The sequence below is a fragment of the Psittacula echo genome (assembly GCF_963264785.1).
Source record: "Psittacula echo genome assembly, chromosome: 9".
NCBI classification, from domain to species: domain Eukaryota; kingdom Metazoa; phylum Chordata; class Aves; order Psittaciformes; family Psittacidae; genus Psittacula; species Psittacula echo.
Genome location: NC_137745.1, coordinates 16886496 through 16908654, shown reverse-complemented (window position 1 = coordinate 16908654; position 22159 = coordinate 16886496). Strand labels below are relative to the sequence as shown.

Here is a 22159-nt window from a genome sequence, read left to right as displayed (position 1 = left end):
CTGCTCCCCCCTTCACCTCCACCACCTTACATCTCCCAGCACTGCCGTTGGAAAACGCCTGTTGCAGCCGAGGCGACCTAGTTTAAGGAAAACTGCTGCTTTTTGTCTACTCCACTGATGGGCTAGCTGAAAAAGTGAAAACCCTCCCGGGAATGGTCGGGAGGCAGCCTCAGCTGCCCTACTTCCCCCACTCCGGCCTCTCTTGGAGACAGTGCGGGAAGCTCGCTCGCAGCCCTGTTTCGGCGTAAGGGAGCGGCGGGGTGCGGGAGGCGGCGGCCTTCGGCCCGCTGTCGCTGTGGCCAGTTTCGAAATGGCACGAAGTCGCTCTGACACAACTTTGACAGAAGCCAAAGGGTGCATTCCCTTGGGAAGTTCCACCCGCTCCCCCGCCGAAGCCAGCCCCGAGAGCGGGGGCACCGGCGCTGCAGCCCGTCCCCGGTTCAGCGCACTCCCGCCTGGAGCCCCATCGCTTAGCAGGGACCACCCCCCTGCTCCGCGCTGGGGGCTGCTTGCGCAGGACGAGCGATTGAGCGGGGCCGCAGCCGGCGGGCAGAGGAGGCTCTTAGAGGCGTTTCCGGGAGCCGTCAGGAGGAAGGGCCCGGGAGACGGGAGCGAAGCTGCGGGTGCCGACACTCGGCAGTGCGGCTCTCGCTGCTCCACCGCAGGTGGCCGCGCCGCACACCCACTCGGGGCTCTGAGAGAGGCACAGGCCTCCCCGTCCTGCGGAGGGGACGGGGATAGGCTAGCGATCGCCCTTCTTGGAAGGCCCGCTCTGGCCCCCAGCCTTTGTGTGGTGCAAGAGCTGCTTCGGGCTCCCCGAGGAGAAATTCACAGCAGCCTGATGCCCTCGGCCGGCAGATATGCTTGTTCCTTAAGGAGGAAACGGTGAGGTAAGTAGGCTTGGACAGTTCAGCCCCTAAAATGAACCTAACAAGCTTTCTGTAACTGAATGAACTTCCTTACTAACAGAACTGGAATGGAAAGTTAATCCAAAACACTCCCACAGCAGGTGAATTTAACTTATGTACACAGTCTGCAGTGGGGCAAGAAATTGAATCAAGGTAAAAGCTGATGTTACCCGAGGGGCTATTCCTCCTGCGTCTTACACAGACAGGTCTGACAGGATTTGGCAGCGCAGTGCTGTAAAGGGTAAACGTCCAGTCCAGCGATGGTCTCACTCCTCTGCTACACCATGTATTGCCCACACTATTAGACAGCTCTGGGACAGGGTCGCATTCTATGTCTGCAAGAGAGGGTATTTGTGTAACTTTTCTAGATTAGCCACCTCATCCACCTACAGAACCATTTCATTACTGTTCAGTTTTTTCAATATATTCCTCCCTATGTGTGCAGGATATCTACCCTCCTCTCTTGCTTGTAGACTATAAGTCTAACAGCAAGGTCCCTAGGCTGAATGCTATAACTTTTGCTTAGCTTTGTTAGAGAGGGCAAGCCAATTCAGTCCAACACCCCCCCCAAAAAAACAAACAAACAAAAAACCCCAGGTAACACATAATTGACCTTCCACATCTTCACTGTCCCTTACCCAAGTCTATTTTCACAAAGCAGCATCTGTAGAGTTGCAGAGTTGCAATGGTAGGTACACATGGGTTGCCTCAAGGTTTATTTCTTACTCAAACCTGATACTGCATTCTGAAATATCTTAACAATGATGCACAGAGCCCCAAACACTTCATTTCACAACTTCACTGTCCAATTCTAGCTACCTGCTGCTCATTATTAAACTTTAGGAACAGAATTTTCCTGCTGAGATGTTACTGATCTCTTCCCTCTTGTATGCCACTGTCTACAGGTTTTGTTTAATAGTAATATTTGTAAATGCATACTTTAAAAAAATGAGCTCCCCATTTTGAAGCCACAGTGCAATACAGTGAACATATTTTATGTTGCTCTATATGCATTTCTGCAGGTCTATTCACTGATGCCTGAGTAGCATCTTACTAAGTATTCATTAAGAGGTCATAAGTGAGAATCCCAATGAAGACATGCAGTAATATCCAGTAAGGTCCTAAAACCAACTTTTCGCTGGTGGTAAGTACAAAGCATTCCAGTAGAACCATGTTGTGTAAACCTGCTTATTTCTACATATTCTGTTTCGTCATAGCCACTAAGATATTTAAGAGAGGTGACCTTTAAACTGTAGTTGTAAATTCTCTCTGGAAAAAAAAAAAAAGGACAGATAAAACTCTAAGGAAAAGTTGAATGCGAAGATGCATTTATTTTTTGGCTGATGGTCTCTTGTTCTGCAGAATTCCACAAGACTGTCTTCTGTAGAAGAAGATGAACTGTGCTAAACTCATGCATGCTCAACAAACTACATGGATTATTCTAGAAAGCAGTATTATCATGTTCTAATTTCAGGACTTCATGATCTCAGTCCTTGATACCAGCCCCTTTAATACATGGTTGAATTCTTCTATGAGTTTGAAAGCTTGAAAGTGACTCTTAACAAATCAGCTTTGCAAAGGGTGTAGACTTCTGTATTAGGATTCTGGCATAAGCCAAGACACAAACACTTCATCCTGTAACACCAGCACTGTCTCTGGAGTGTCACTTGACATAGCATTTCTGGGAGCTCAGTACTACCGATGCTGCAGCAAGCTATAGAACTACAGCCTCCAGTACTACCAAAGTCAGTCCCTGACTGGACATGATTCTAGGTGTTCTGCAGGATCTACCCTTTTTACAACCAAGAGCCAGGTAGATTGTAGGTTTAACGGCCGTCATTCTGGTTAAGGGGCACAGTAATACTTAATAGCATTATAGATACCGTATCAAAATAGAACAGACAGTACTTAAGTGTTGAATATCTGTAACATCAAAATCTGAGGTTATACTTCCTTGGGAGTAATGTTGATCACTTTACCTTACTATGGTGAATCTCCACCAATAAAAAAAAGAAAAAAAAAAAGCACCAACAAAGCTCACATTATAGGGACAAAGTATCTTTCCCAGGTTATCAAGGCCCAGACCCATATTCTACCAAACCCAGCAATAAAGTCCTATGACCCACCAGTTGCACAAGAACTTCAGACTTTGTACTCTCTTCACCACACACACATAAACAGAGAGGGCTTTTTTTTTATCCTCTCCTGCTGCATCACAGGAAATTGCTGAGCCCTCTCTTCCAAGAAAAGGTTCTTTAATAGTCTCCACCTGTAGAAAGACAACCCCTCACCTTCAGCTGGGATAAATTTTGAATTAACCAGGTGAGAATGACTTTGAGGGTTTGTACAGCCTATTAAAAGTTTTCCTAAAAAGAGTAAGAGATGTGTGCTTCTTATCCTTTTCCCAAGAGCAAAAAATAATACTTTTGCATATGAGATTGTACATCAAATTGTAAATAAATATTGTTGTACATGGAAGACTTTTAAATTTTATCAGCAGCCTGCATCCAGAATTTGGCCTTAAGGGCTCATGTGTGCTCTCACAGACTTTGTACTGTAGTGTTGCACCCTAGAAAATGAGTACAGTTCTGTTCCACCTTTTATAAGAAAAGCTGATTATTTCAACGATCCATTAAGGCATATTTTAGTGGGGAAAAAAGAGCCCTCAGACAACAAGTCCACATGCATTTTTTAAACATAACACAAAATATACCACAAAATAGTGGATAACTGTGAAACTTATCCAATATACAAATATATTTTCATACATTGGATTCATACTCTAATCGAATATATGAAAATCAATGTAAGAACTTAATTAATTTCTGAAAAATTAGTTTTCACAGATATAATACAGTATTCAGGTTTTTGCAGAAAAAAGCTTGCTTATGTCTTCTGGATGGGTAGTGCATTACAATATTACAGCCTCTGGATAGGTTGCTGTCTCTAGAATCCACAGCAACAGCTTAGACAGAAGCCATGGGCCAGGAAGAAATACTATTTAGAGACCAAGGATATCCATTTTCCTGGATAATTGTTTATACCAAGAGGAGTGGTTTCAAGGGGAGAAAGGAAGAGAAACATGCTCCATTCCTGACGGTATTCAAGGCCAGGTTGGACAGAGCCCTGGATGACATAGATTAGAGCGAGGTGTCCCTGCCCATGGCAGGGGGGTTGGAACTAGATGATCTTAAGGTCCTTTCTAACCCTAACTATTCTATCATTCTATGATTCTATACTTCAGAATGCCCAGCAGCATCAGTATCTATGACACTCAGGCTGTGAAGATCTTTCATTTAGTCCCAGTACATGAACCTGTGCAACAGGGAGCTAAACCTGAGTTGCTTACAAGGCTCGCAGGTTTTTCTGAAGGTAAAAAAAAAAAAGCCATTACAACCTTGGGTAAGGATCTGGTGGTGTTAAGATTGTGATGGTACTTGGAGCACTCCTGCAGGATGCGGTTTTAGTAGTAAGTTAGAAAGTCACAGATGAACAGATTTTGCCTTTGCCTATGTTAGGAGACACACTTCAAAACCCAGCGATCCCTCAGGAGTAGCTGAAACCCAGTTTCACCGTTACACATTTGTTTTGCAGAGACGTTGTCTTAGATATGGTCTGGCAGAAGGTACAGTGGTCAGACCCAGAACTTCCATGTTGTGAATTGGCTAAGCAATATCGCTGAATGTCACAAACTTATGGAGAAGTTTGTGAAATTGTTGTTTTTCTTAAATTCTTACCTACTATAGGCAGATGAAGAGAGACTACAGGGTAAGCAAAGGTTTCCATCCTGTCTGGTTTTAGCAAATGCTTGATGTTGTACTTCATGTTTCTATCTATCTCAGGAACCAGAAGCAAATCAAAATCAGACTGCATACAATACAAAATAGTATGACACTTGATTGATGCAGAGACTGCACTGAAAGAATAATAAGACAGTAAGTTCCAGAGTAAATGTTTATTGGTTTACGGGCATTGTTGTTAACCTTTTGGGTAGAGAGAATAGGTAAAGTACATCGTTTTAACTGTAAAATGACTGGCACCATGGCAGGGGGGCTGGAACTAGATGATCCAGCCCTAACTAGTCTATGATTCTATGATTTTAGAGATCATGCACTATATGAACACTTACATCTTAATTAAGATTTTTGTTTGTTTGCTTTTCTAGGGTAAAAATTAGAAATTCTGCAGGAGTGATACTACCAGTAAAGATGTCATACTTAATGAAAGGAGTTAAACGTTGCAGTCCTGCGAATCAGATGCACAAAGTAACAGGAATTCTGTTAAAGAACATACTGGGCATCAACAAACAACAATTCAAAATTTCACGTGCAGCTTCTCAGATTAGTTCTGAAAAGGCAAACTCTTATAATTATGTGATTGTTGGAGCTGGATCAGCAGGGTGTGTATTAGCCAACAGATTGACAGAAGACTCTCTCAGTACTGTACTACTTTTGGAAGCAGGCCCTAAAGATACCCTTCTAGGTAGTAAAAGACTGATGTGGAAGATTCATATGCCTGCTGCATTAACATACAACCTCTGTGATGAGAAATACAACTGGTATTACCACACAACATCACAAAAACATCTGGATAACCGAATTCTGTACTGGCCCCGTGGGAGAGTATGGGGTGGCTCCTCTTCTCTCAATGCAATGGTATACATTCGTGGGCATGCAGAAGATTATAACAGATGGAGCAGGGAAGGGGCTATCGGATGGGACTATGAGCATTGCTTACCTTATTTTAAGAAGGCACAGTCACATGAACTGGGGCCAGATCAGTACAGAGGTGGAAATGGACCCCTGCATGTGTCAAGAGGGAAAACAAACCATCCTCTTCATCACGCATTCCTGGAGGCAACCCAGCAAGCTGGGTATCCCTTCACAGATGATATGAATGGCTATCAACAAGAAGGATTTGGCTGGATGGACATGACTGTGCACCAAGGTAAATCATAAAAGTGTCCTTAATTTGTGTTCCTGACTCACCAGTGGTACCTCAGAAAGCATTTTGGAATATGAACATATAAGCTGCATGAACGCTATTTGGTTGGTTAGATTACCGAACAGCTGTGACACTCTATATTTACACTCCATTCATTTCACAGCAGCTTGCTATTAGTCTAGTGTGCATTTCAGTGAAACTTGCACTGCCATGCAAGTCTTGATTCATAGTTAAGTTTGGGAAGCAGAACAGGTTTTCAGAATTTTTGATGAATAAAGAACATGACTGTTTTGTTGTTGAATATAAATATATATTGTAGGTCAAAGATGGAGCACAGCTAGTGCTTACCTTCGCCCAGCCATATCACGCCCAAATCTGTCAGTTGCAGAGAAGACACTAGTAACAAAAATCTTGTTTCAAGGAACAAAATCCATTGGTGTTGAGTATGTGAAAAATGGGCGAAGGAAAAAGGTAAGAAATTTTTATTTTCCACTACAAAATGCATGAGTCAAAGCAAAATCAATTTTTTTAAAACAAAATTTTACTAGAAGTGGCACTTTAACATGCAAAATGTCTACTGTTCAGATGCTGTGTTGTCTTTTCCAGTACAACAGTAGATGATACTTCAGCTGAATCAAGTTAGAGATTAACATCTCCATTATATTTCCAACTCTTGGTACTGAGGGAGCAAGTAATAACTTGATGTTACGCAACAGTATTATGTAATGTTTCTGTTTGGAACCTATGATGCAATCATGTACTGTCTCAGTGTACTGAATCGGGTGCTGAAATGCTGATGTTTCTGAAAAACAATTCTGAAAATGCTGTTGTGACATAGGAAAATCTGTAAAAGCTGGGTAATGAAATGGATGACTCAAGGGGAAACAGTGAGTCGTTCACTTTATTTTGCCGTTACATATTGAGTTCTGGGATAGTAATGACGAAACACAATGATGAAATGTGCCTTATGGTTGTTTGTGGAATGAACATTTTTCAGTATCAGTCCAACTTCCACTGAACATGACGTCATGTGGAAGGAAGCTTCACTTGCCATTACAACTTAACTCCATGAATAAACAGTTCATTTTATGCAGCTTTCAATCCACTGACTTTCATAAGACCTAAAATATTCCCATTTCCCTTAACACTTTACTATTACAGCTGATTATGGAGTGGTTTGAGTTCAGCAAGGCTTACAAGACTCAACAGACCAGTGTTCTGTGAGTGAACACGTGCTAAAATTTAAAATGCAATTTAAATAAACTGTTTTGTCATTTTTTAATGCACAGAACAAATCTGTTCTTTTCTAAGTGGATTGTAATGATAATAATTTTGACAATGTAAAACAAAACTTGAAGAGAATTTAATTCTTTTAATGAGCTATTAAATGTCTGTGAAAACTGTCTCTACTTGCTGTTGCTGTGGCAGTATCAAGTTGAATTCTGTTGGAGAAAGTGTTGGAAAGCTGATTAAATGTGATCAAAGACCTTCTGAATACTGGATGACTTTAACCACAAAATTCTTTAATTGTTATGAATTTTCATATATATTAATACATGTATGAATTATACATAGTGAAAAATATATATTAAGAGTACACCTTCAAAGGATTTCCCTCCCCCCCAGCACCAAACTTGCAGGGTTTCTTTGCTTTTAGTTTCTGGAAAATTTTATACCTGCAGGATGGAAGAGTTAAGAATTTTATTAAGTTAAGAACATCTCAATGAAACACTTGATTATATTAAAGTGTTCTTGGTTTTACAGTCTATTTTAGGTAGGATCTCTTACATCAGTCATCAATAAAGTTAAAAGATCATTAAAACCAGATTCAAGCACAATTCAAAACCTGTTCATCAAGCCAGCAACTTAGTTGTTACTTCAGTAGATACTGAGAGCTCCCAGGACTCCCATAAACCCTCTGACAAAAGTAGGGAAGGTAGGCTGAACATTCCTGCAGTTTCTGAGTTCAGATTCAAGCAGAAAAGTGTATTTAAAGGGGACAAATGTTTGTAATGTATCATAGACTAAATAACTCATACAAAAATATTTCAAAGTCAGTTTTTCCTCTTTGCAAGTTAGCTTTAAGCACACTGAAATACTGTATGTGGAATAGGAATAACCACAGTGCTGGCTTTGCAGTAAGTGTAGACCAAACAAGCATCATTTGAACACTACCTGGAACAAACTGGCATCAGTTCTGGGTGTACCTAAGAAAATACAAATGAGTTATATTTGTATAATATGCAAACTATGTATCTAGGTATGGATTCAGCACTTACAGATATGCCATGTATTAGTTTTAACAAACAAATGATTGCCCAGAGCAAAACAGTAACAAACAAAAAACATTAGCACTGGCTATCTGCCAGCAGTTTTAGGTAAACAGTGTGAATAAAAATTTACCAAAATTCATCTTCTTACTATATTTTGATCTTATTACTAGCAACAGTCTCACTCACCATCATTTCATATAGCTGAGGTGTCATTCAAAAAGGACAGGATTACTACAATTTAATATGCATTCCATGATAATCTGTTAACATTCACCATACTCCAGGAAAAAATAGCACATTTTAATGTTGCTTTGGAAGCTAAATATCTCATCTAAAATAAAACCAAGGAGCTACTCATGATAGTACCTTACATTCTATGAAATTAGAGAACGAAAATGAGCAATACCAGATATGTTTGCTTGAACTGTTGTGGGTTTTGCTTGCTAATGAGAAGTTCAGAGCACAGTTTTGTGCCTCATCTAATTTTTTCCTCACTGTGGCCATGCTGATAGAAATAACAGAAACAAGTTACGGTGTTATTTTTGCAAATGTGTGTTGCTTTAAAATACTGGACTAGCTTAGGTATTATTAGAATTTGCATAAATTGTAAATGTTGCTTACTTTTTGTTTCTTCTGTGGTGCAGTTATTCTGTCTTAAGTTCAGACGAATCTCAAATCCTTTTTTCTGACATGCAACCATTTCTATTCAGAAACTTGGGGTGGATATAAAGGACATCTTACATTTAACAGGCAACAGAAGTGTGATGAGGGAGGATGGAGTACATCTAATGTGTGTGTGTGTGTGTGTGTGTGTGTTCATGAGCCACCTCATTAGAATAGAAGGAGATAGATTGAACGACACTGATTTCACCCACATTTATCCTCTTTCAAGGAGTAGAGAGAAAAGCAGGAGGGCACCAGTATTTTCTTACTCCATGCAGTTTTCCCTTTTAACAGTGAAAAACACTAAGTGGTATAGTTCTGATCCTAAATGTAAAAGATGTGGCAACAGGGAAGAGGTAGCAAAACAGAATTATATATATGCCTGCAGTCAGAGTTCTCCCAATAGTGCTTTAGTGTTTGAGGGGCTTCTGAGGACTACAGTCTACAGACTAGAAAGCTATGAAGCCAAGCATTAGTCTTGGTTGAATTAAGAAAATAAGCTTTTCATAATTTCTGAGCTAGCATGTCTCTGAATTCAAGATCTTCTGTAAGAGTTTCAGTTTTAATTTACAAATTGTTACTGAAATTGGAAGACATGCTTAGCTGACTGATCCAAGTGTCACAGGTATTTTCTTCCTAGCAAGCAGCAGAGGAGTCTATTGGCAGCCACAGTACTGGCTGAGCTGAATGTCTGTGTGCCATACATACAGTTTGAAGGGAATATAGAAATGATCAAAGTGAAAGCTTGATCATTTCTCTCTGCAGAAACTCCTAGCAGGATAAGAATACGTTTAAAATGAGGAGAATATCAGGGAAGGGTGTCTAATCTGGATCAGAATAGCACATTTGAAACTCTTGACGGTTGCATTCAGATCAGGCTTAATAATGACTTTTGTGCGCATTTCATTTTAGGCTTTTGCCAGTAAAGAAGTTATTTTAAGTGGAGGTGCCATAAATACTCCACAGCTGCTTATGCTGTCTGGGATTGGCAATGCAGATGATCTAAAAAAACTGGGGATCCCTGTTGTTTGCCACCTTCCTGGTAATTTCTTTTCTTTTAAGCTTACATCTTCCTATGAATGCAATTCAAAGATCATTGGATGAAATGAATCCATAAAATTAAGTTGTCTTTCTGTCAAGTTGTGTGGACTGAAAAGTACGTGTTACAAATCAGTGGAAACATGCATTGATTTTAGAATGGAGCAATAAACTCCTACACTTCCTTCACTACATTTGATAGTGAAAAATGCCTTTCTGAAAAATGCCACTGAATGCTTGTTAAATAAAGCAACATACTTATAATTTAGAATTTCAAAATAATTTTGATCCACAACAGATTGTATAAACTCCCACTGTCATATATATTCAAAGATAGAAGGAATAACATGAAATTTTCCTTAAAACTAGAAAAGCATGTACTGTATTTAGAAGTCATCTGGCAATTTTAGAACAAGTGATGTGTCTGACATTTAACTTTCTATTTTCATTCTAGTTATGCTATGTAAAATGTTATTCTGACATGAGCAAAAGGCTGATACGGTTTTAGTTATCACTGTGCTTCTGAGTTTAGTTTAGTTCCCATTTATGTTATTTTCTGGTTGCAAATGCTATGTATAATTGTTCCATGTGAAATAAATAACTTCCCATCCCTCCTTTTTTTTCCCTTCTTCCCAGGAGTAGGCCAGAACCTTCAAGATCATTTAGAAGTGTACATCCAGCAAAAGTGCACCAAGCCTATTACACTATATAATGCACAAAAGCCAGTTAACATGGTGAGAATTGGTCTAGAATGGCTTTGGAAGTTTACAGGTATGCATGCAGTCATTCTACCATTGATTGATTTAGAATTATTACAGTCTTTTATCCATTAATTCCAAAGTCTGGGAGCCTTCATATATAATTTTTTTATGTTCTGGGAAATAACTGGAGCCTGCTTGCTATTTCTTTTTTTCTAAATCAGAATATTTCAAATAGTTATAGTATCTGAATTATGATGTTAGTGTTTCACAATTTATACTGGGTATATGTGGCTTTTTACCATGCAAGTAAATATTGAGTGCTAATTTACAGTTTTAAATGATACAAAAATAACATAACATGAGGTGCATTGCAGACTCTTAATCTTTCCCCTTCAGGGCAGGTGCTGTGGATGGCTCTGCCTGTTACCTATGACTGATGGAATAACTATACTGCGTGTCATGGAGCATGCAGGGCAGTAGTGTCAGGATGCTGCAGTCAGTTCCCTTCACATCTGTTAGGATCCTGGGATCAAACCTGCCTCTGGACTTAGATGCTAGGCCTGCTATTTAAAGTGAGATAACTGCAATATCCCACTCTCAAATAAGTGGAATTTCCAAGGTTATGCATATTTACATGTATCTAGTGATTGAAAAGAAGATGAAAGTGATGCAAGTTGCTTAAACTACAAGCTGTTCAAAATGGATGTGTTCTTTGCAATTGTCACTGTATATACAAACTATTCATAGTAGTGAAACCAAGGGTTAAAAAGTGGATTTCTTGCTTTTCTGATGTCTTTTAATGGCATATTCTCTCTCATTTACACTCTCCAGGTGAGGCAGCGAGTGCCCACTTAGAATCTGGTGGGTTTATCCGAAGTGAACCAGGGGTTCCTCACCCTGACATTCAGTTACACTTTCTCCCTTCTCAGGTGATTGATCATGGTCGGGTTGCTTCCACAATGGAAGCTTATCAGGTGAGTTTTAAAGAACATCTTCTGGTAATGTTTCATAGTGATTAGCAAGAAGGCTAATGCTTTATTATCAATATTGATAATTTGGTTATATAATGAAGAATATTTTGTTCAGTATAACACAAAAGAGCTGGCTTAACTTCCAACATGGGGAAAAAAACATGAGCTTGTTATTTGATATTGCCATCAAAATTTTTATCTCTGGAAAGGTAGGCAAGTATTGAACTGCTGTTTAAGTATTTGCAGTAGTGAAGCACCATAGTGTGGCTGATTAAGAACACCTTCGCGCTAGATGCTGTACAAAAACTAAAATGAGGTGTTCCGTCTTCCACTGCAGTTTAGACAGAGGTTTAAGTGAGAATGTATAAGGCCACCGACAGATTCACTGGCACAAATCCAAGACCCATTTTAGAGTATGGTCTTGATCCAAAAGTATGTGCTAATGCTGGGGAACTGTTCCTGAATATGATTTTTTCTTCTTGCTAATCTCTTCAGTGATGATAGGTCTTCTTGTTGATTGTATTAGAATGCTCTGCTATTAATAAATGGGAATAGCTGTATTTCAAATTAAAAGAACAGTTGTGAGTTGATGACAGGTATATTTCCTTCCCTTATGAAATATCATATTTACTGCAAATTTATATAAAAAGGAAAAATGTTCAATGGCATTTTCCATTAGCTCCCTTTAATGCTTACATTTGCTTAATTTGTAAAGACTGTCCAAATTGAAAAAACAAACCTCATACTGAATTTGGGAATAAGTCTGGTGGGATTGTGTCATGAGTATAGTATGGGTGTTGCAGGTCCATGTGGGACCCATGAGAAGCACGAGTGTGGGCTGGCTAAAGCTGAGAAGTGCAGACCCAAATGACCATCCCATCATTGAGCCTAACTACCTGTCAACAGGTAAACACAGCCTTTCCTTGCTCTGATGCCAACTCACTTCCTGCCTGTTTCAGTAGCAGATTTCCATATCTGCTCAACACAAGAAGTGCTGGTTGGTGCATTGTTATTTATTTCTTATTTATAAAAAGCAACTAGTATCGAGAGGCCATTGTGCAAAGCACTGTATAAACCAAAAAGAATTACCTGTTGGGGATGCAGTCAGGCTTCTTACGCTTGCTGCATCATACTGTTCATTTTATCCACTCCTGTTTGTGAAGGAATGGATCTGAGACTAGTGTCCTTGGCTAGACAGTGGATAGAGTGAAATAAAGAGCAATTCTTTGTAACTCACCTATTTCCTTTTGGGACTGTGCAGCGTAAGTGACGGTTTTGTTCACAATGAATGCATATCTGTGACTTTGAAAAACATCCTACTTTATTATGGCTTTCAGCAGTGAGAGACTTTAGCTCTAGCCTTTTCTCTTTGGTGCTATTTTTTTCTGTCATGCACTCTGTATGTGTACTTACAGTTTTCTTATTTTCTCTCCATACAGAAAGAGACATTTGGGAATTCCGTCAATGTGTCAAGTTGACCAGAGAGATCTTTGCTCAGAAAGCTTTTGAAAAATTTCAGGGCCCTGAAATTCAACCAGGAAACCATGTTCAGTCTGACAAAGAAATAGATGCTTTCATAAGGCAGAAGGCAGAGAGTGCTTATCATCCTTCCTGCACCTGTAAAATGGGTCACCTTTCAGACAGCACTGCTGTAGTTGATCCCCAAACAAAAGTAATTGGTGTTGAAAACTTAAGAGTAGTAGATGCTTCAATAATGCCTAGTGTTGTAACTGGAAATTTGAATGCCCCAACTATTATGATAGCTGAGAAAGCTGCAGATATAATTAAGGGTCTCCCATCGCTTCAGGAGAAAAATGTTCCTGTATATAAGCCCAAGACCTTGGAAACACAGAGATAAAAAAGTGTTCTCACCCCCTAGATCTTTTGCTACTTTAGCTTTCATCAGTACGTTGGTGTCTCATACTGAACATGCCAACAAAATAAATACCATGCAAACCAACATATTCTATTAAAATAGCCATTAGTTTGAACTATTCTCTTCTCTAGCTATTGTTTTGGGTTTTTTTTTAATCAGGTGGCTTAAGCAGCTTATTTCATTTAACAGGGATGGGGCATCCACAACTTCTCTGGGCAACCTGTGCCAGTGCCTCACCACCCTCACAGTTAAGAACTTCTTCCTAATGTCTCATCTAAATTTCATCTCTGTCAGTTTAAAACCACTCCCCCTTGTCCTGTCACTACATGTCCTTGCAAAAAGTCCCTCTCCAGCTTTCTTGTAGGCACCTTTCAGGTACTGGAAGGCTGCTCTAAGATCTCCCTGGAGCCTCTCTTCTCAGTGGTGAGCAACCCCAGCTCTCTCAGCTTGCCTTCATAGGAGAGGTGTTCCAGCCCTCTGAGCATTTTTGTGGCTTCCTCTGGACCTTTTGTGGTACAACTGAAATATTTTGTTGAAGAGAAGCTATTTCTAAATGACAGGACAGTTGCGCACACAAACCAAAACTACTGTGCAATTTCACGAGGAATAGAAAAGATTAATGCATGCTGTTACAGTATGCCTTGTTATTTAAAGGAAGGACTTTAACTTCCCAGGATTTAACCCAGGATAACAGCTAGTCAGTAATCCCCACATCCTGCAAAGAAAGGTTAAGTAAATGTAAGCATTTATGCGATTTCATATTCACAGGCCAAACTAGTTCATATCAGAATTAACAGGAGAGAGAGGAATCTGCATGTGTTCAGAATCTGTCAAATCCGGAGTTTTTATGAAAGGAATGCACAGTTTACAAATCCTCACTGAAAAACAGACTTCAAACTTAGGAGTCTGAATTAGATAGTATTCAGAAAGAAGACATACAGGAGTTATCAGAAGCTTACTTTCCTGAAAAACATAGAACAGGAGCTGATATTTATATGTTTTGTTATATAGAGAGAATTTGTATATTATCTTCAGATGTGTAAAGCAAGACATACGATTGATGTTTTCTATATCAAACTTTCAGGTACTCATTTAAAACAACATATAAAGGCAAACAACTAAAGAAACTGAGCTCAATGAATGAAATTGAATCAATTGAATTGTTTGGATTTATTAAGTATTCTAAAAAAACTTTTGACTAAACAGCTGTCAGATTTTAAAAACAAAAGCTTCTGTGGCCTAAGATTGATCAGGACTTGAGGTAAACAGAATAAACTTTTTTTTTCAGGAAAAAAAATTGAATTGTACAACATCTGAGCAGATTATAAAAAAGGCTGCTGACTCAGGTGTTGGCTAGAAGGACAACTGCAGATGTTTAAGGCAGATACTTCTACCTGGTGCTGGGTTGGAAGCCCTGCTGCTGAGGGAAAGGACTTCATTCATTAGAGCATCTGCATAAAGACAAAATTTGTGAGGATGGAAGATGATAACAGTGAACTATGCTACAAAAGGAGACAGGTAAATCCTTTCTATGTATGTATGTGATGCATTCTTTTGGAATGAGGGGAAGAGCAAGAATATTTTAAGTTATAGGTGATTGAATAACTGTTAATGAGACAATTCATCTCATACCGCTGTGCATTTGAGGAAAACGTGTACTGTGAATGGTGTACCTGTTTATGGTAAACAGTTTTTATTCAGCACCTGTGCTTTTGAGATTTTCACTTAGAGGTATTCAGTAGGTATCTTAGTGTCATTTGAATACAAAGTATTAGGATACTCAGTAATATATACTGGTTAGACTTACCACAGTCTTGTGCAGCTGAGAGGAGACACAATTTGGAAAGATAGAATATTGAAGTTCCTGCTTTTGCAGATGTACAACTTGAGTTTCCATTCTAGGCATGCAGGATGGGAATTGTTACTATGCAACTGCAGAGAATTAACTAGCCAGTTGGATAACTTACCTCTGAACACACACACACACACACACACACACACACACACACACACACACACACACAGAGGTATCCCCTGCCATTATGACAAACTCTAAAAAGATGAGGACATAGCAACCTTAGATACATGTCAAACTGCATGTGTGTCTGTGTTCAGGTACACATTGCCCCATCGTGAAATCAGATGATCAGGCATTACTTCTGAAACATCACCATCTTTTCTTGGACTTCTAAACATACATAGACACCATGCAGATTCCTTCCCTTCTAAACACTTGAATATTTTCATTGCTATGAACTGCAGTTGCTTTATTTATTTAGGTCTCACTGCTATAGAATGTTGAGGCTTCACATTACATTCCTTTGATGCAGTGCTAAAGAAATAGCTCACATATTTGAAAGCTTTGGTGCCCTGGGGAAAGCTATAGATTGCATCATGCTACCATTAGTTTCTCCTACATTGTACCTGGTTGCTGATAGCAAATTCCTGTTAAAATTGTTTTTACTTCTAGCAGAGTCAAGTCTGCTAAGGGATACTTAGAACAGGTACAAGATATTCTAATGTGCTCTGTGGAGCACTGGCATTCTGCTAGCTAAAATTAACCATCTTTTACACCATACTGGACTGCAGAACACAGGCTCGTAATTCCAGAGTTTTACTTATTTAACAAAATAATACAGTATGCAATTGAATATTATTCCCAGTTCTACCCAGATATTTTTTATGTAAATGCAGAGATAATACTACATAATGTATAGAAAACCAGTTAACTGTAAAAGCTGTTTGATGTAAGAATTTGGAAGTTACAAGACCTGCCAGCATGGTCTGAACCAGCAACAGACTTGCAAGTGACCACATCAGCGTTTCCATGGTAATAGCTTGCTGTAGATGCTTCAGACACAGTTGGAGGTCTCTGGCTGGAGACAATGAGATTAAGAAAGAAAAGTGACCAAAGTGTTTCTTTTGTACACATATTTCGGATCAAGGTGCTTTTAAAAAGCAGCAGAAAATAGCAGCATTTGTAAAACTGCATTACATTTAATTCATGTAATGCCACTCAAGGTTTTGTACACCAGAACTTTTGATGCTTCTGCAGCTGCAGATCCTTTCCAAGTGCCTTATTTCAATTAGGCTACAACCAAATGAGGCAGCTATGTAAACACTGGAGAACTGGAAAGGAAGCTTGGAATGTGCATTTGCTATAAAATAAACATACAAAACATACTTTGAGGACTAGTAAAAGCATTTATGCATTTTTAAAAATTATAGTTAAAACATGAAGTTATTGCAGAGAGAACCCGAATGTATCTTATTATGATGTTATAGTTTTTAGTCTCTATTCTTCTGTCATCTGAGCTCTAAAAATGAGACACTGTTCAAACAGGAATACATTTTACATATTAACTTGTTCAGTGAATTTGCTTCACTGTAAAAGACTTAGCAATGTTGAATGCTTTACTAACGTTTTCTGTCATTATATACATATATAAACAAATCTGGAAACTCATGAAATACACTTTAATTGTTGAGACAATATCTATTTTTTGTATTGAGTAATTATTATGATTAGCAGTATTTTAAGGATGACAATTACCATGTAATTGTGAATAATATTAAGTTTTTCCATATACTTCAGTAATAAAATTGCACAAGTATTCTACGTATCCATGTAGATGTATGTTTTCCCTTACACCTTTTAATTATATAGAACATGGTTTGTAACTCAGTTTCTTTCATTATTTGTTTTTTTTTTTTTTTAAGGACTATTTGCTCATAAAATAGCATATCTGCCCTAAAGAGTCTCTCATCAGACTACTGAAAAATGAGGACGAACCTTACTGGCAAGAAAATACAGTGAAGTCGGCATAATGTTTTGTGTCTCGTCAGAAAAATGATTGTCATTCAGCACAATTTGCCAGATTTGATGTGCTATCAGAAGTCCATAAAGTTAAATAACCTAGTTTGGGATTTTTTTCCTCCTCATTTTTTAGTGTTCAAATTCAGTTGCCTTAAAAGGCGGTTTTCAGAATTGGGTACACCACGGTAGGTGGAAGTGAAAACTACTTATTTCAGAGTGACACCAGATCCAGAAGGCTCTATTTTGGTCTCTTAAAGTTTGTTCCTGGAAGGTGGGAAAGTGTAACAGGGTGACTTACTACTGCATAACCTACCTAAGTGTTTGCTGGCAGACAGCATGAAAGATTTGTTTTGACATTTTAGGGGATTTTGGTCAGATTTTCCTCATTGTTTCCACAGATCTGTAACTAAGGAAATAATAATTACCTAGATAATAGGGGAGTAATAGTACTCTTTTTTGTAGGAATACTGTAATCACTTCATATCTGTGTGGTTAACAGCAACCATTCATAAAAGACTGGCACACTATGATAATGTCGACTGACAACTATATCCCACACATTCTCTTCCATTCTCCACACAGTGCAAACAGAATTTTACCTTTGGAGCTTCTCAGTGAAAATCTATTAGTAAAAGGAGTCCCAAGTATAATAAAATTATTACACAGTTTTATTTTGAAGAACATTTTGCATTTGTTTTAATACAAAATGATGTAGGTCAAGAAATAATTTACAAACCTTTAAATTCTTATCCTGGCATTTGAAATAAGAATGATTTCAGAGGAAGTCTGTAAGTTATTAATAGGAAACTGTCATTATGTACAAAACATTTATTGACATGTTTTAAACATCACATTTGTAAAAATGTGAACTGGATTGCTATCTAGCATGTGAACTACAGGTAAAACCTGATAAGATAACTTGTTAGAACAAGTCTTTGTTATCCAGTGCTAACAAAATAGACAGTAGCTTTCAGTGTTTTTTGATTTTCCTCCAAGGACATTTCAGCCTCAAAGTCATTTCAGGGTTTTACTGCATTGTGAACAATATCTAAGCCCTCTCTTGTTTGCATAAAAATAAATCTTTGAAACAGGACACATAGAACAACAGAAAGATAGAGGCAATAGTGTACTACTTATATCAAGGTTTTTGGTTCTGTGAAGAATCATTTTATTATATTTCTTCTCTTTCCAAGCAGAGTAAGTACTACTGAAGTTAAGCATTTTCATTTATCTGTGAAATAAATTTCTGCCTAAGATGCTTCCTGTCAAAGTAGGGTATGTGGGTAACATACTTTGTCAAAACGAATTGTCTCATGACCAGTAATATCCTGGCATGAACTTCCCAATTTTTTAATGATTTTAATACTTATTTTTACCATGAAATTAATAAAAAATAAAATTAGAGTTTGTTTTTCCATCAAAATATTAAAATAACTCAAATATTTTACCTTTCCAAGTATAAGATTGTAAATAGTCAACTATGCATCCCTTAAACAGAGAGATTCATTTGACTCAATTAGGTAATAAAAAAAAATCTCTTCTGTTGCCAAGTTCAAACTTGACACCTTATCCCAAGAAGAGATTTACACTGAGAGAGGTGGCTCTATTTAAATATTTATGCTATAGATTTATATATTTCAAGTAAAAATACTTCTATCTAGAATTCTGTGGGGAGTTACAATAATTAGGGTCCATAAATATTGCTGCAGTTCAATTACGGTACAATAATTACAAAATATAGAACATCTCTTTACAAATACAAATCGTTGTATATTACAATTCATTTACAATAATTTCTACTATATAATTTTTAGCAAACTATCTTATCTAATTCTACTATAACCTGGTTGCAAGTGCATTAGTAAGAATGCATTTATTCCAGTATATTTTGCCCTTAACATGATAGTCATAAAACAGACTATCTGAATGATATTTCCTATGTAAACTGGTGTTACATATGACAGATTACTTTTTATATAACTTCTTTTTCCAACAATCTCTAACAGGTAGAGCACGACAAACTTTATTTTAGAAGAGCATTAAGGAAAAAAATCAGGAGGCATGTTTGAAAACAACATTAGAATGGATATGCAGTGGGTAGCTGATATGCTATTCAGTACTGAGGTAATGACATTACTGGTTGTCATCACCCATCTCTTGTTGCTATTTCCCACACAATTTTGTGCCAAACTTACACAGAACGTTTTCATTGACAAAACCCTGCTCTACTAGGAAGGACAGCAGCACAAGGTTGAAAGACAGGCAAGATATTACACCTCAGAATCCCACTCTAGCCCTCGAAAAACCTGATTGTCACAGTCTGCTTGGTTTATAAATAACCTTATTCTTACAGAGGAACTGAAGATCCTGTGGGAGGAGACAACGTACTGCAGCTCTGATCACATTTCGGCAACCTGGAGATAAATTTATTGGTTATGGCTTCCTTGAGGTGTGACATCACTTGTACAAAACTTGATTGGTTATTCACTCCAGCTAGTGCCTAGAATCTTAAAACTATGAGGCACTTTTTCTATTATTAGAATCATTTTCCTTGCTAAATACTATAAGCTTGTAATGCATATCATTTCATCAGCTAAGTCTTCCTCATATCGTCCCGTTTCTGGTTCTTCATCACTGTAGCCAGTACCAAAATCTTGAAGTTCATAATCTTGTCTGCTTAAAATAGGAAACATATCCCCATTGGTCCCATTGCTAATATTTCCATTGAGAAGATTACTTGCTGCACTTTCCATCTCATCAATAGTCATATCACATGCATCAGCAATCTCGTGTTTTGTAGCTGAAACAAAGTTAGGATCCTTTGCATATCTTCCTAGGCCTTCAGATATAAGTACCTGGCAGATGGAGGGAAGAGAATGAGATATATAGTGGAATTATAGACGAACAGACAGGTCATTGCAATGTTTCGCATTTGTGAAAAATACTAGAAACCCCCTGCTGAATCACTACAGCAACCCACAGCAAAACTGTATGTATAAGAACAATCAAATCTAATCAACAATCAAATGGCTCCAAATCACACTGTATCAGTTGTGTGATAGTGCAACCAATAGTGCAATACATCTGATGTTTTTCTTCAGAAATTTGTGAGTAGTCTTTGATAAACATGAATCATCAGGCGGATATACTGAAGACAACAGTTAATATATCCCAGATGGTGTAATTAGAACAACTGCCTGAAACACAGATTTCTATATATTCTTGGTACTTTAGAGTACATGCAAGAAAGATGCTGAATCCCCTTTAGCAAATAAAATCTAATGAAGTGTATTCCTTAGGTCATCACAATGGAAAGGAAGTGATAGATGGAAGCAAGAACAGTAACACTGGTTCGGAAATTCTATATAACTGTTTATCTTCAAATCCTTTTTATTATAAAAGAGAATTCTTAGCATTCTTTAGTATACCTACAATCAATCCTTGTAGTTGTTATTCACCTCTCTGCATCTAGTGCACTGATTCATTCAGATTATTCCAAAACTGGCAATGTATTTCTTTCGAAACAACAGGGAGAACAGACATGCATCATCTCTTTCCTGTCAGCCACTGCAGGACACTTCATAACGATGCTTATCTAGAAAATTTGAATTTCAAACCCCTTTGAAATCTCTCCAGTGCTCTGACACACTGAAGTTAAGGTCTGGATTCAGTAGAAATCATTTACTGCATGACAACTGTGAATAAGTTCCCCTACCTAAGAACAGTTTTGCTCTTTGAAACTGAAAATACTACATTTCAGAGAGGTAATGCGAACTGAGTTACATGCTTTTTAATTTTAACACAAAAACTGGACACACAAACACTCTCAGCTACTTCAGAGGTTTCTGTGATACTTACCGCTTCTACCAAACTGTCCGCACTCCTCTGTTTGTCACTGTGTTTATGCCTCAAGTCATTAGGTACAGTTAAATTGGCTGGTGTAAATGTTCGGTAGGAAATCTCAGGGTCATCTGTGTACCAAGAGCTCCTATGCAAGGAAGGCAGGCTACCATTCATATGCTCTGTAGATTCAGCCCTATCGACCTGGATTAGGGGTGTATAATATGGAGAACGGTCCCTGTTGGGAGGGGTTGCAGGTGGGGTAGCCCAGGAACGCGTTGAACGACTTGGTGAATGTTTATGAGCTTTGCTGGAATCCAGACCTGCAACAGCCATGACCTGATAAGGGGAAGAATTTTAGAAGTTAGTGATTTCAAATGCTTGGTCATACTTTTTTCAGCAGTTATTTCAAACCAAGGTAAATAAGAGTCTGTGTTTACCTGCTGTTGCATTAAGTGAAGTGGTAAAGCAGTGCGATGGTGGAAATTAGGAGAGAGTGGTATGTCATCTTGACTACTTTGCCGGCGGAGGCATTCGAAGTTAAAGGAAGATCGTCTATTTGCTACAGGGAAACCATAATTCATTAGGAAAATTAAATACTTTTCCTCAAAGTCTATTATTTCCAGAATTCCTGTGTGAGTCAATCACCACACAAACAAAAACATATCCCCCAGTAAGAAATAAGTTGCGCTAACAGAAGCAAGCAGCTGGTTATCAGATAAAAGATAGATTCGCATATGAGCAGATGCAGTCCCGGGTAGAAACTGTATGCACAGTCTCACATGACAGAATGGGAAGCAGCTGTTTCACAGCACAAACTTGTGTTGTGCAGCAGACTGGTTCAGACACTTTAGAGTTTTGCTGTAAACTGCTGTGAACAGCTACAAAGCAGACTTTCTTCTTTCTTCCCCATGGTTTTAAACTCTTCTTTCTAATGAACCAGACTTCCCAAAGGAAATACCAAATCCCCAGTTGCTTGGAGGCAATGTGCAATATGGAAAATCATACCCAAGTTGACTCATGTCAGACGTTTATTCCATTACTTATGACAACAACAAGCCATGGTCTGTCCTGTTATGTATTCATGTAAATTAAAGAACGGGAAAAGTAGAAATCTAAACTGATCAC

General features: G+C 38.3%; 2 protein-coding genes across 2 annotated transcripts in view; one reads left to right on the top strand and one right to left on the bottom strand.

Annotated features, from left to right (window-relative positions):
* Nucleotides 1–5116: 5116 nt before the first annotated feature.
* CHDH (choline dehydrogenase) lies at nucleotides 5117–13356 on the top strand (the record flags this gene model as incomplete). The annotated part of the gene is made up of 7 exons (XM_080625347.1): nucleotides 5117–5855; nucleotides 6172–6323; nucleotides 9701–9830; nucleotides 10463–10597; nucleotides 11359–11501; nucleotides 12302–12404; nucleotides 12938–13356. 7 exons carry the CDS (start codon nucleotides 5117–5119, stop codon nucleotides 13354–13356), a joined length of 1821 nt encoding a protein of 606 aa, XP_080481473.1.
* A 6396-nt stretch (nucleotides 13357–19752) lies between these two features.
* Nucleotides 19753–22159, bottom strand: part of CACNA1D (calcium voltage-gated channel subunit alpha1 D) — a gene marked incomplete at both ends in the record, with an annotated part of 193841 nt that continues 191434 nt past the window's right edge. The window contains 3 exons of the mRNA XM_080625329.1: nucleotides 19753–20046; nucleotides 21050–21370; nucleotides 21472–21593. Of these exons, the coding sequence (XP_080481455.1) occupies nucleotides 19753–20046; nucleotides 21050–21370; nucleotides 21472–21593 (737 nt within the window). The remainder of the gene's footprint in view (nucleotides 20047–21049; nucleotides 21371–21471; nucleotides 21594–22159) is intronic.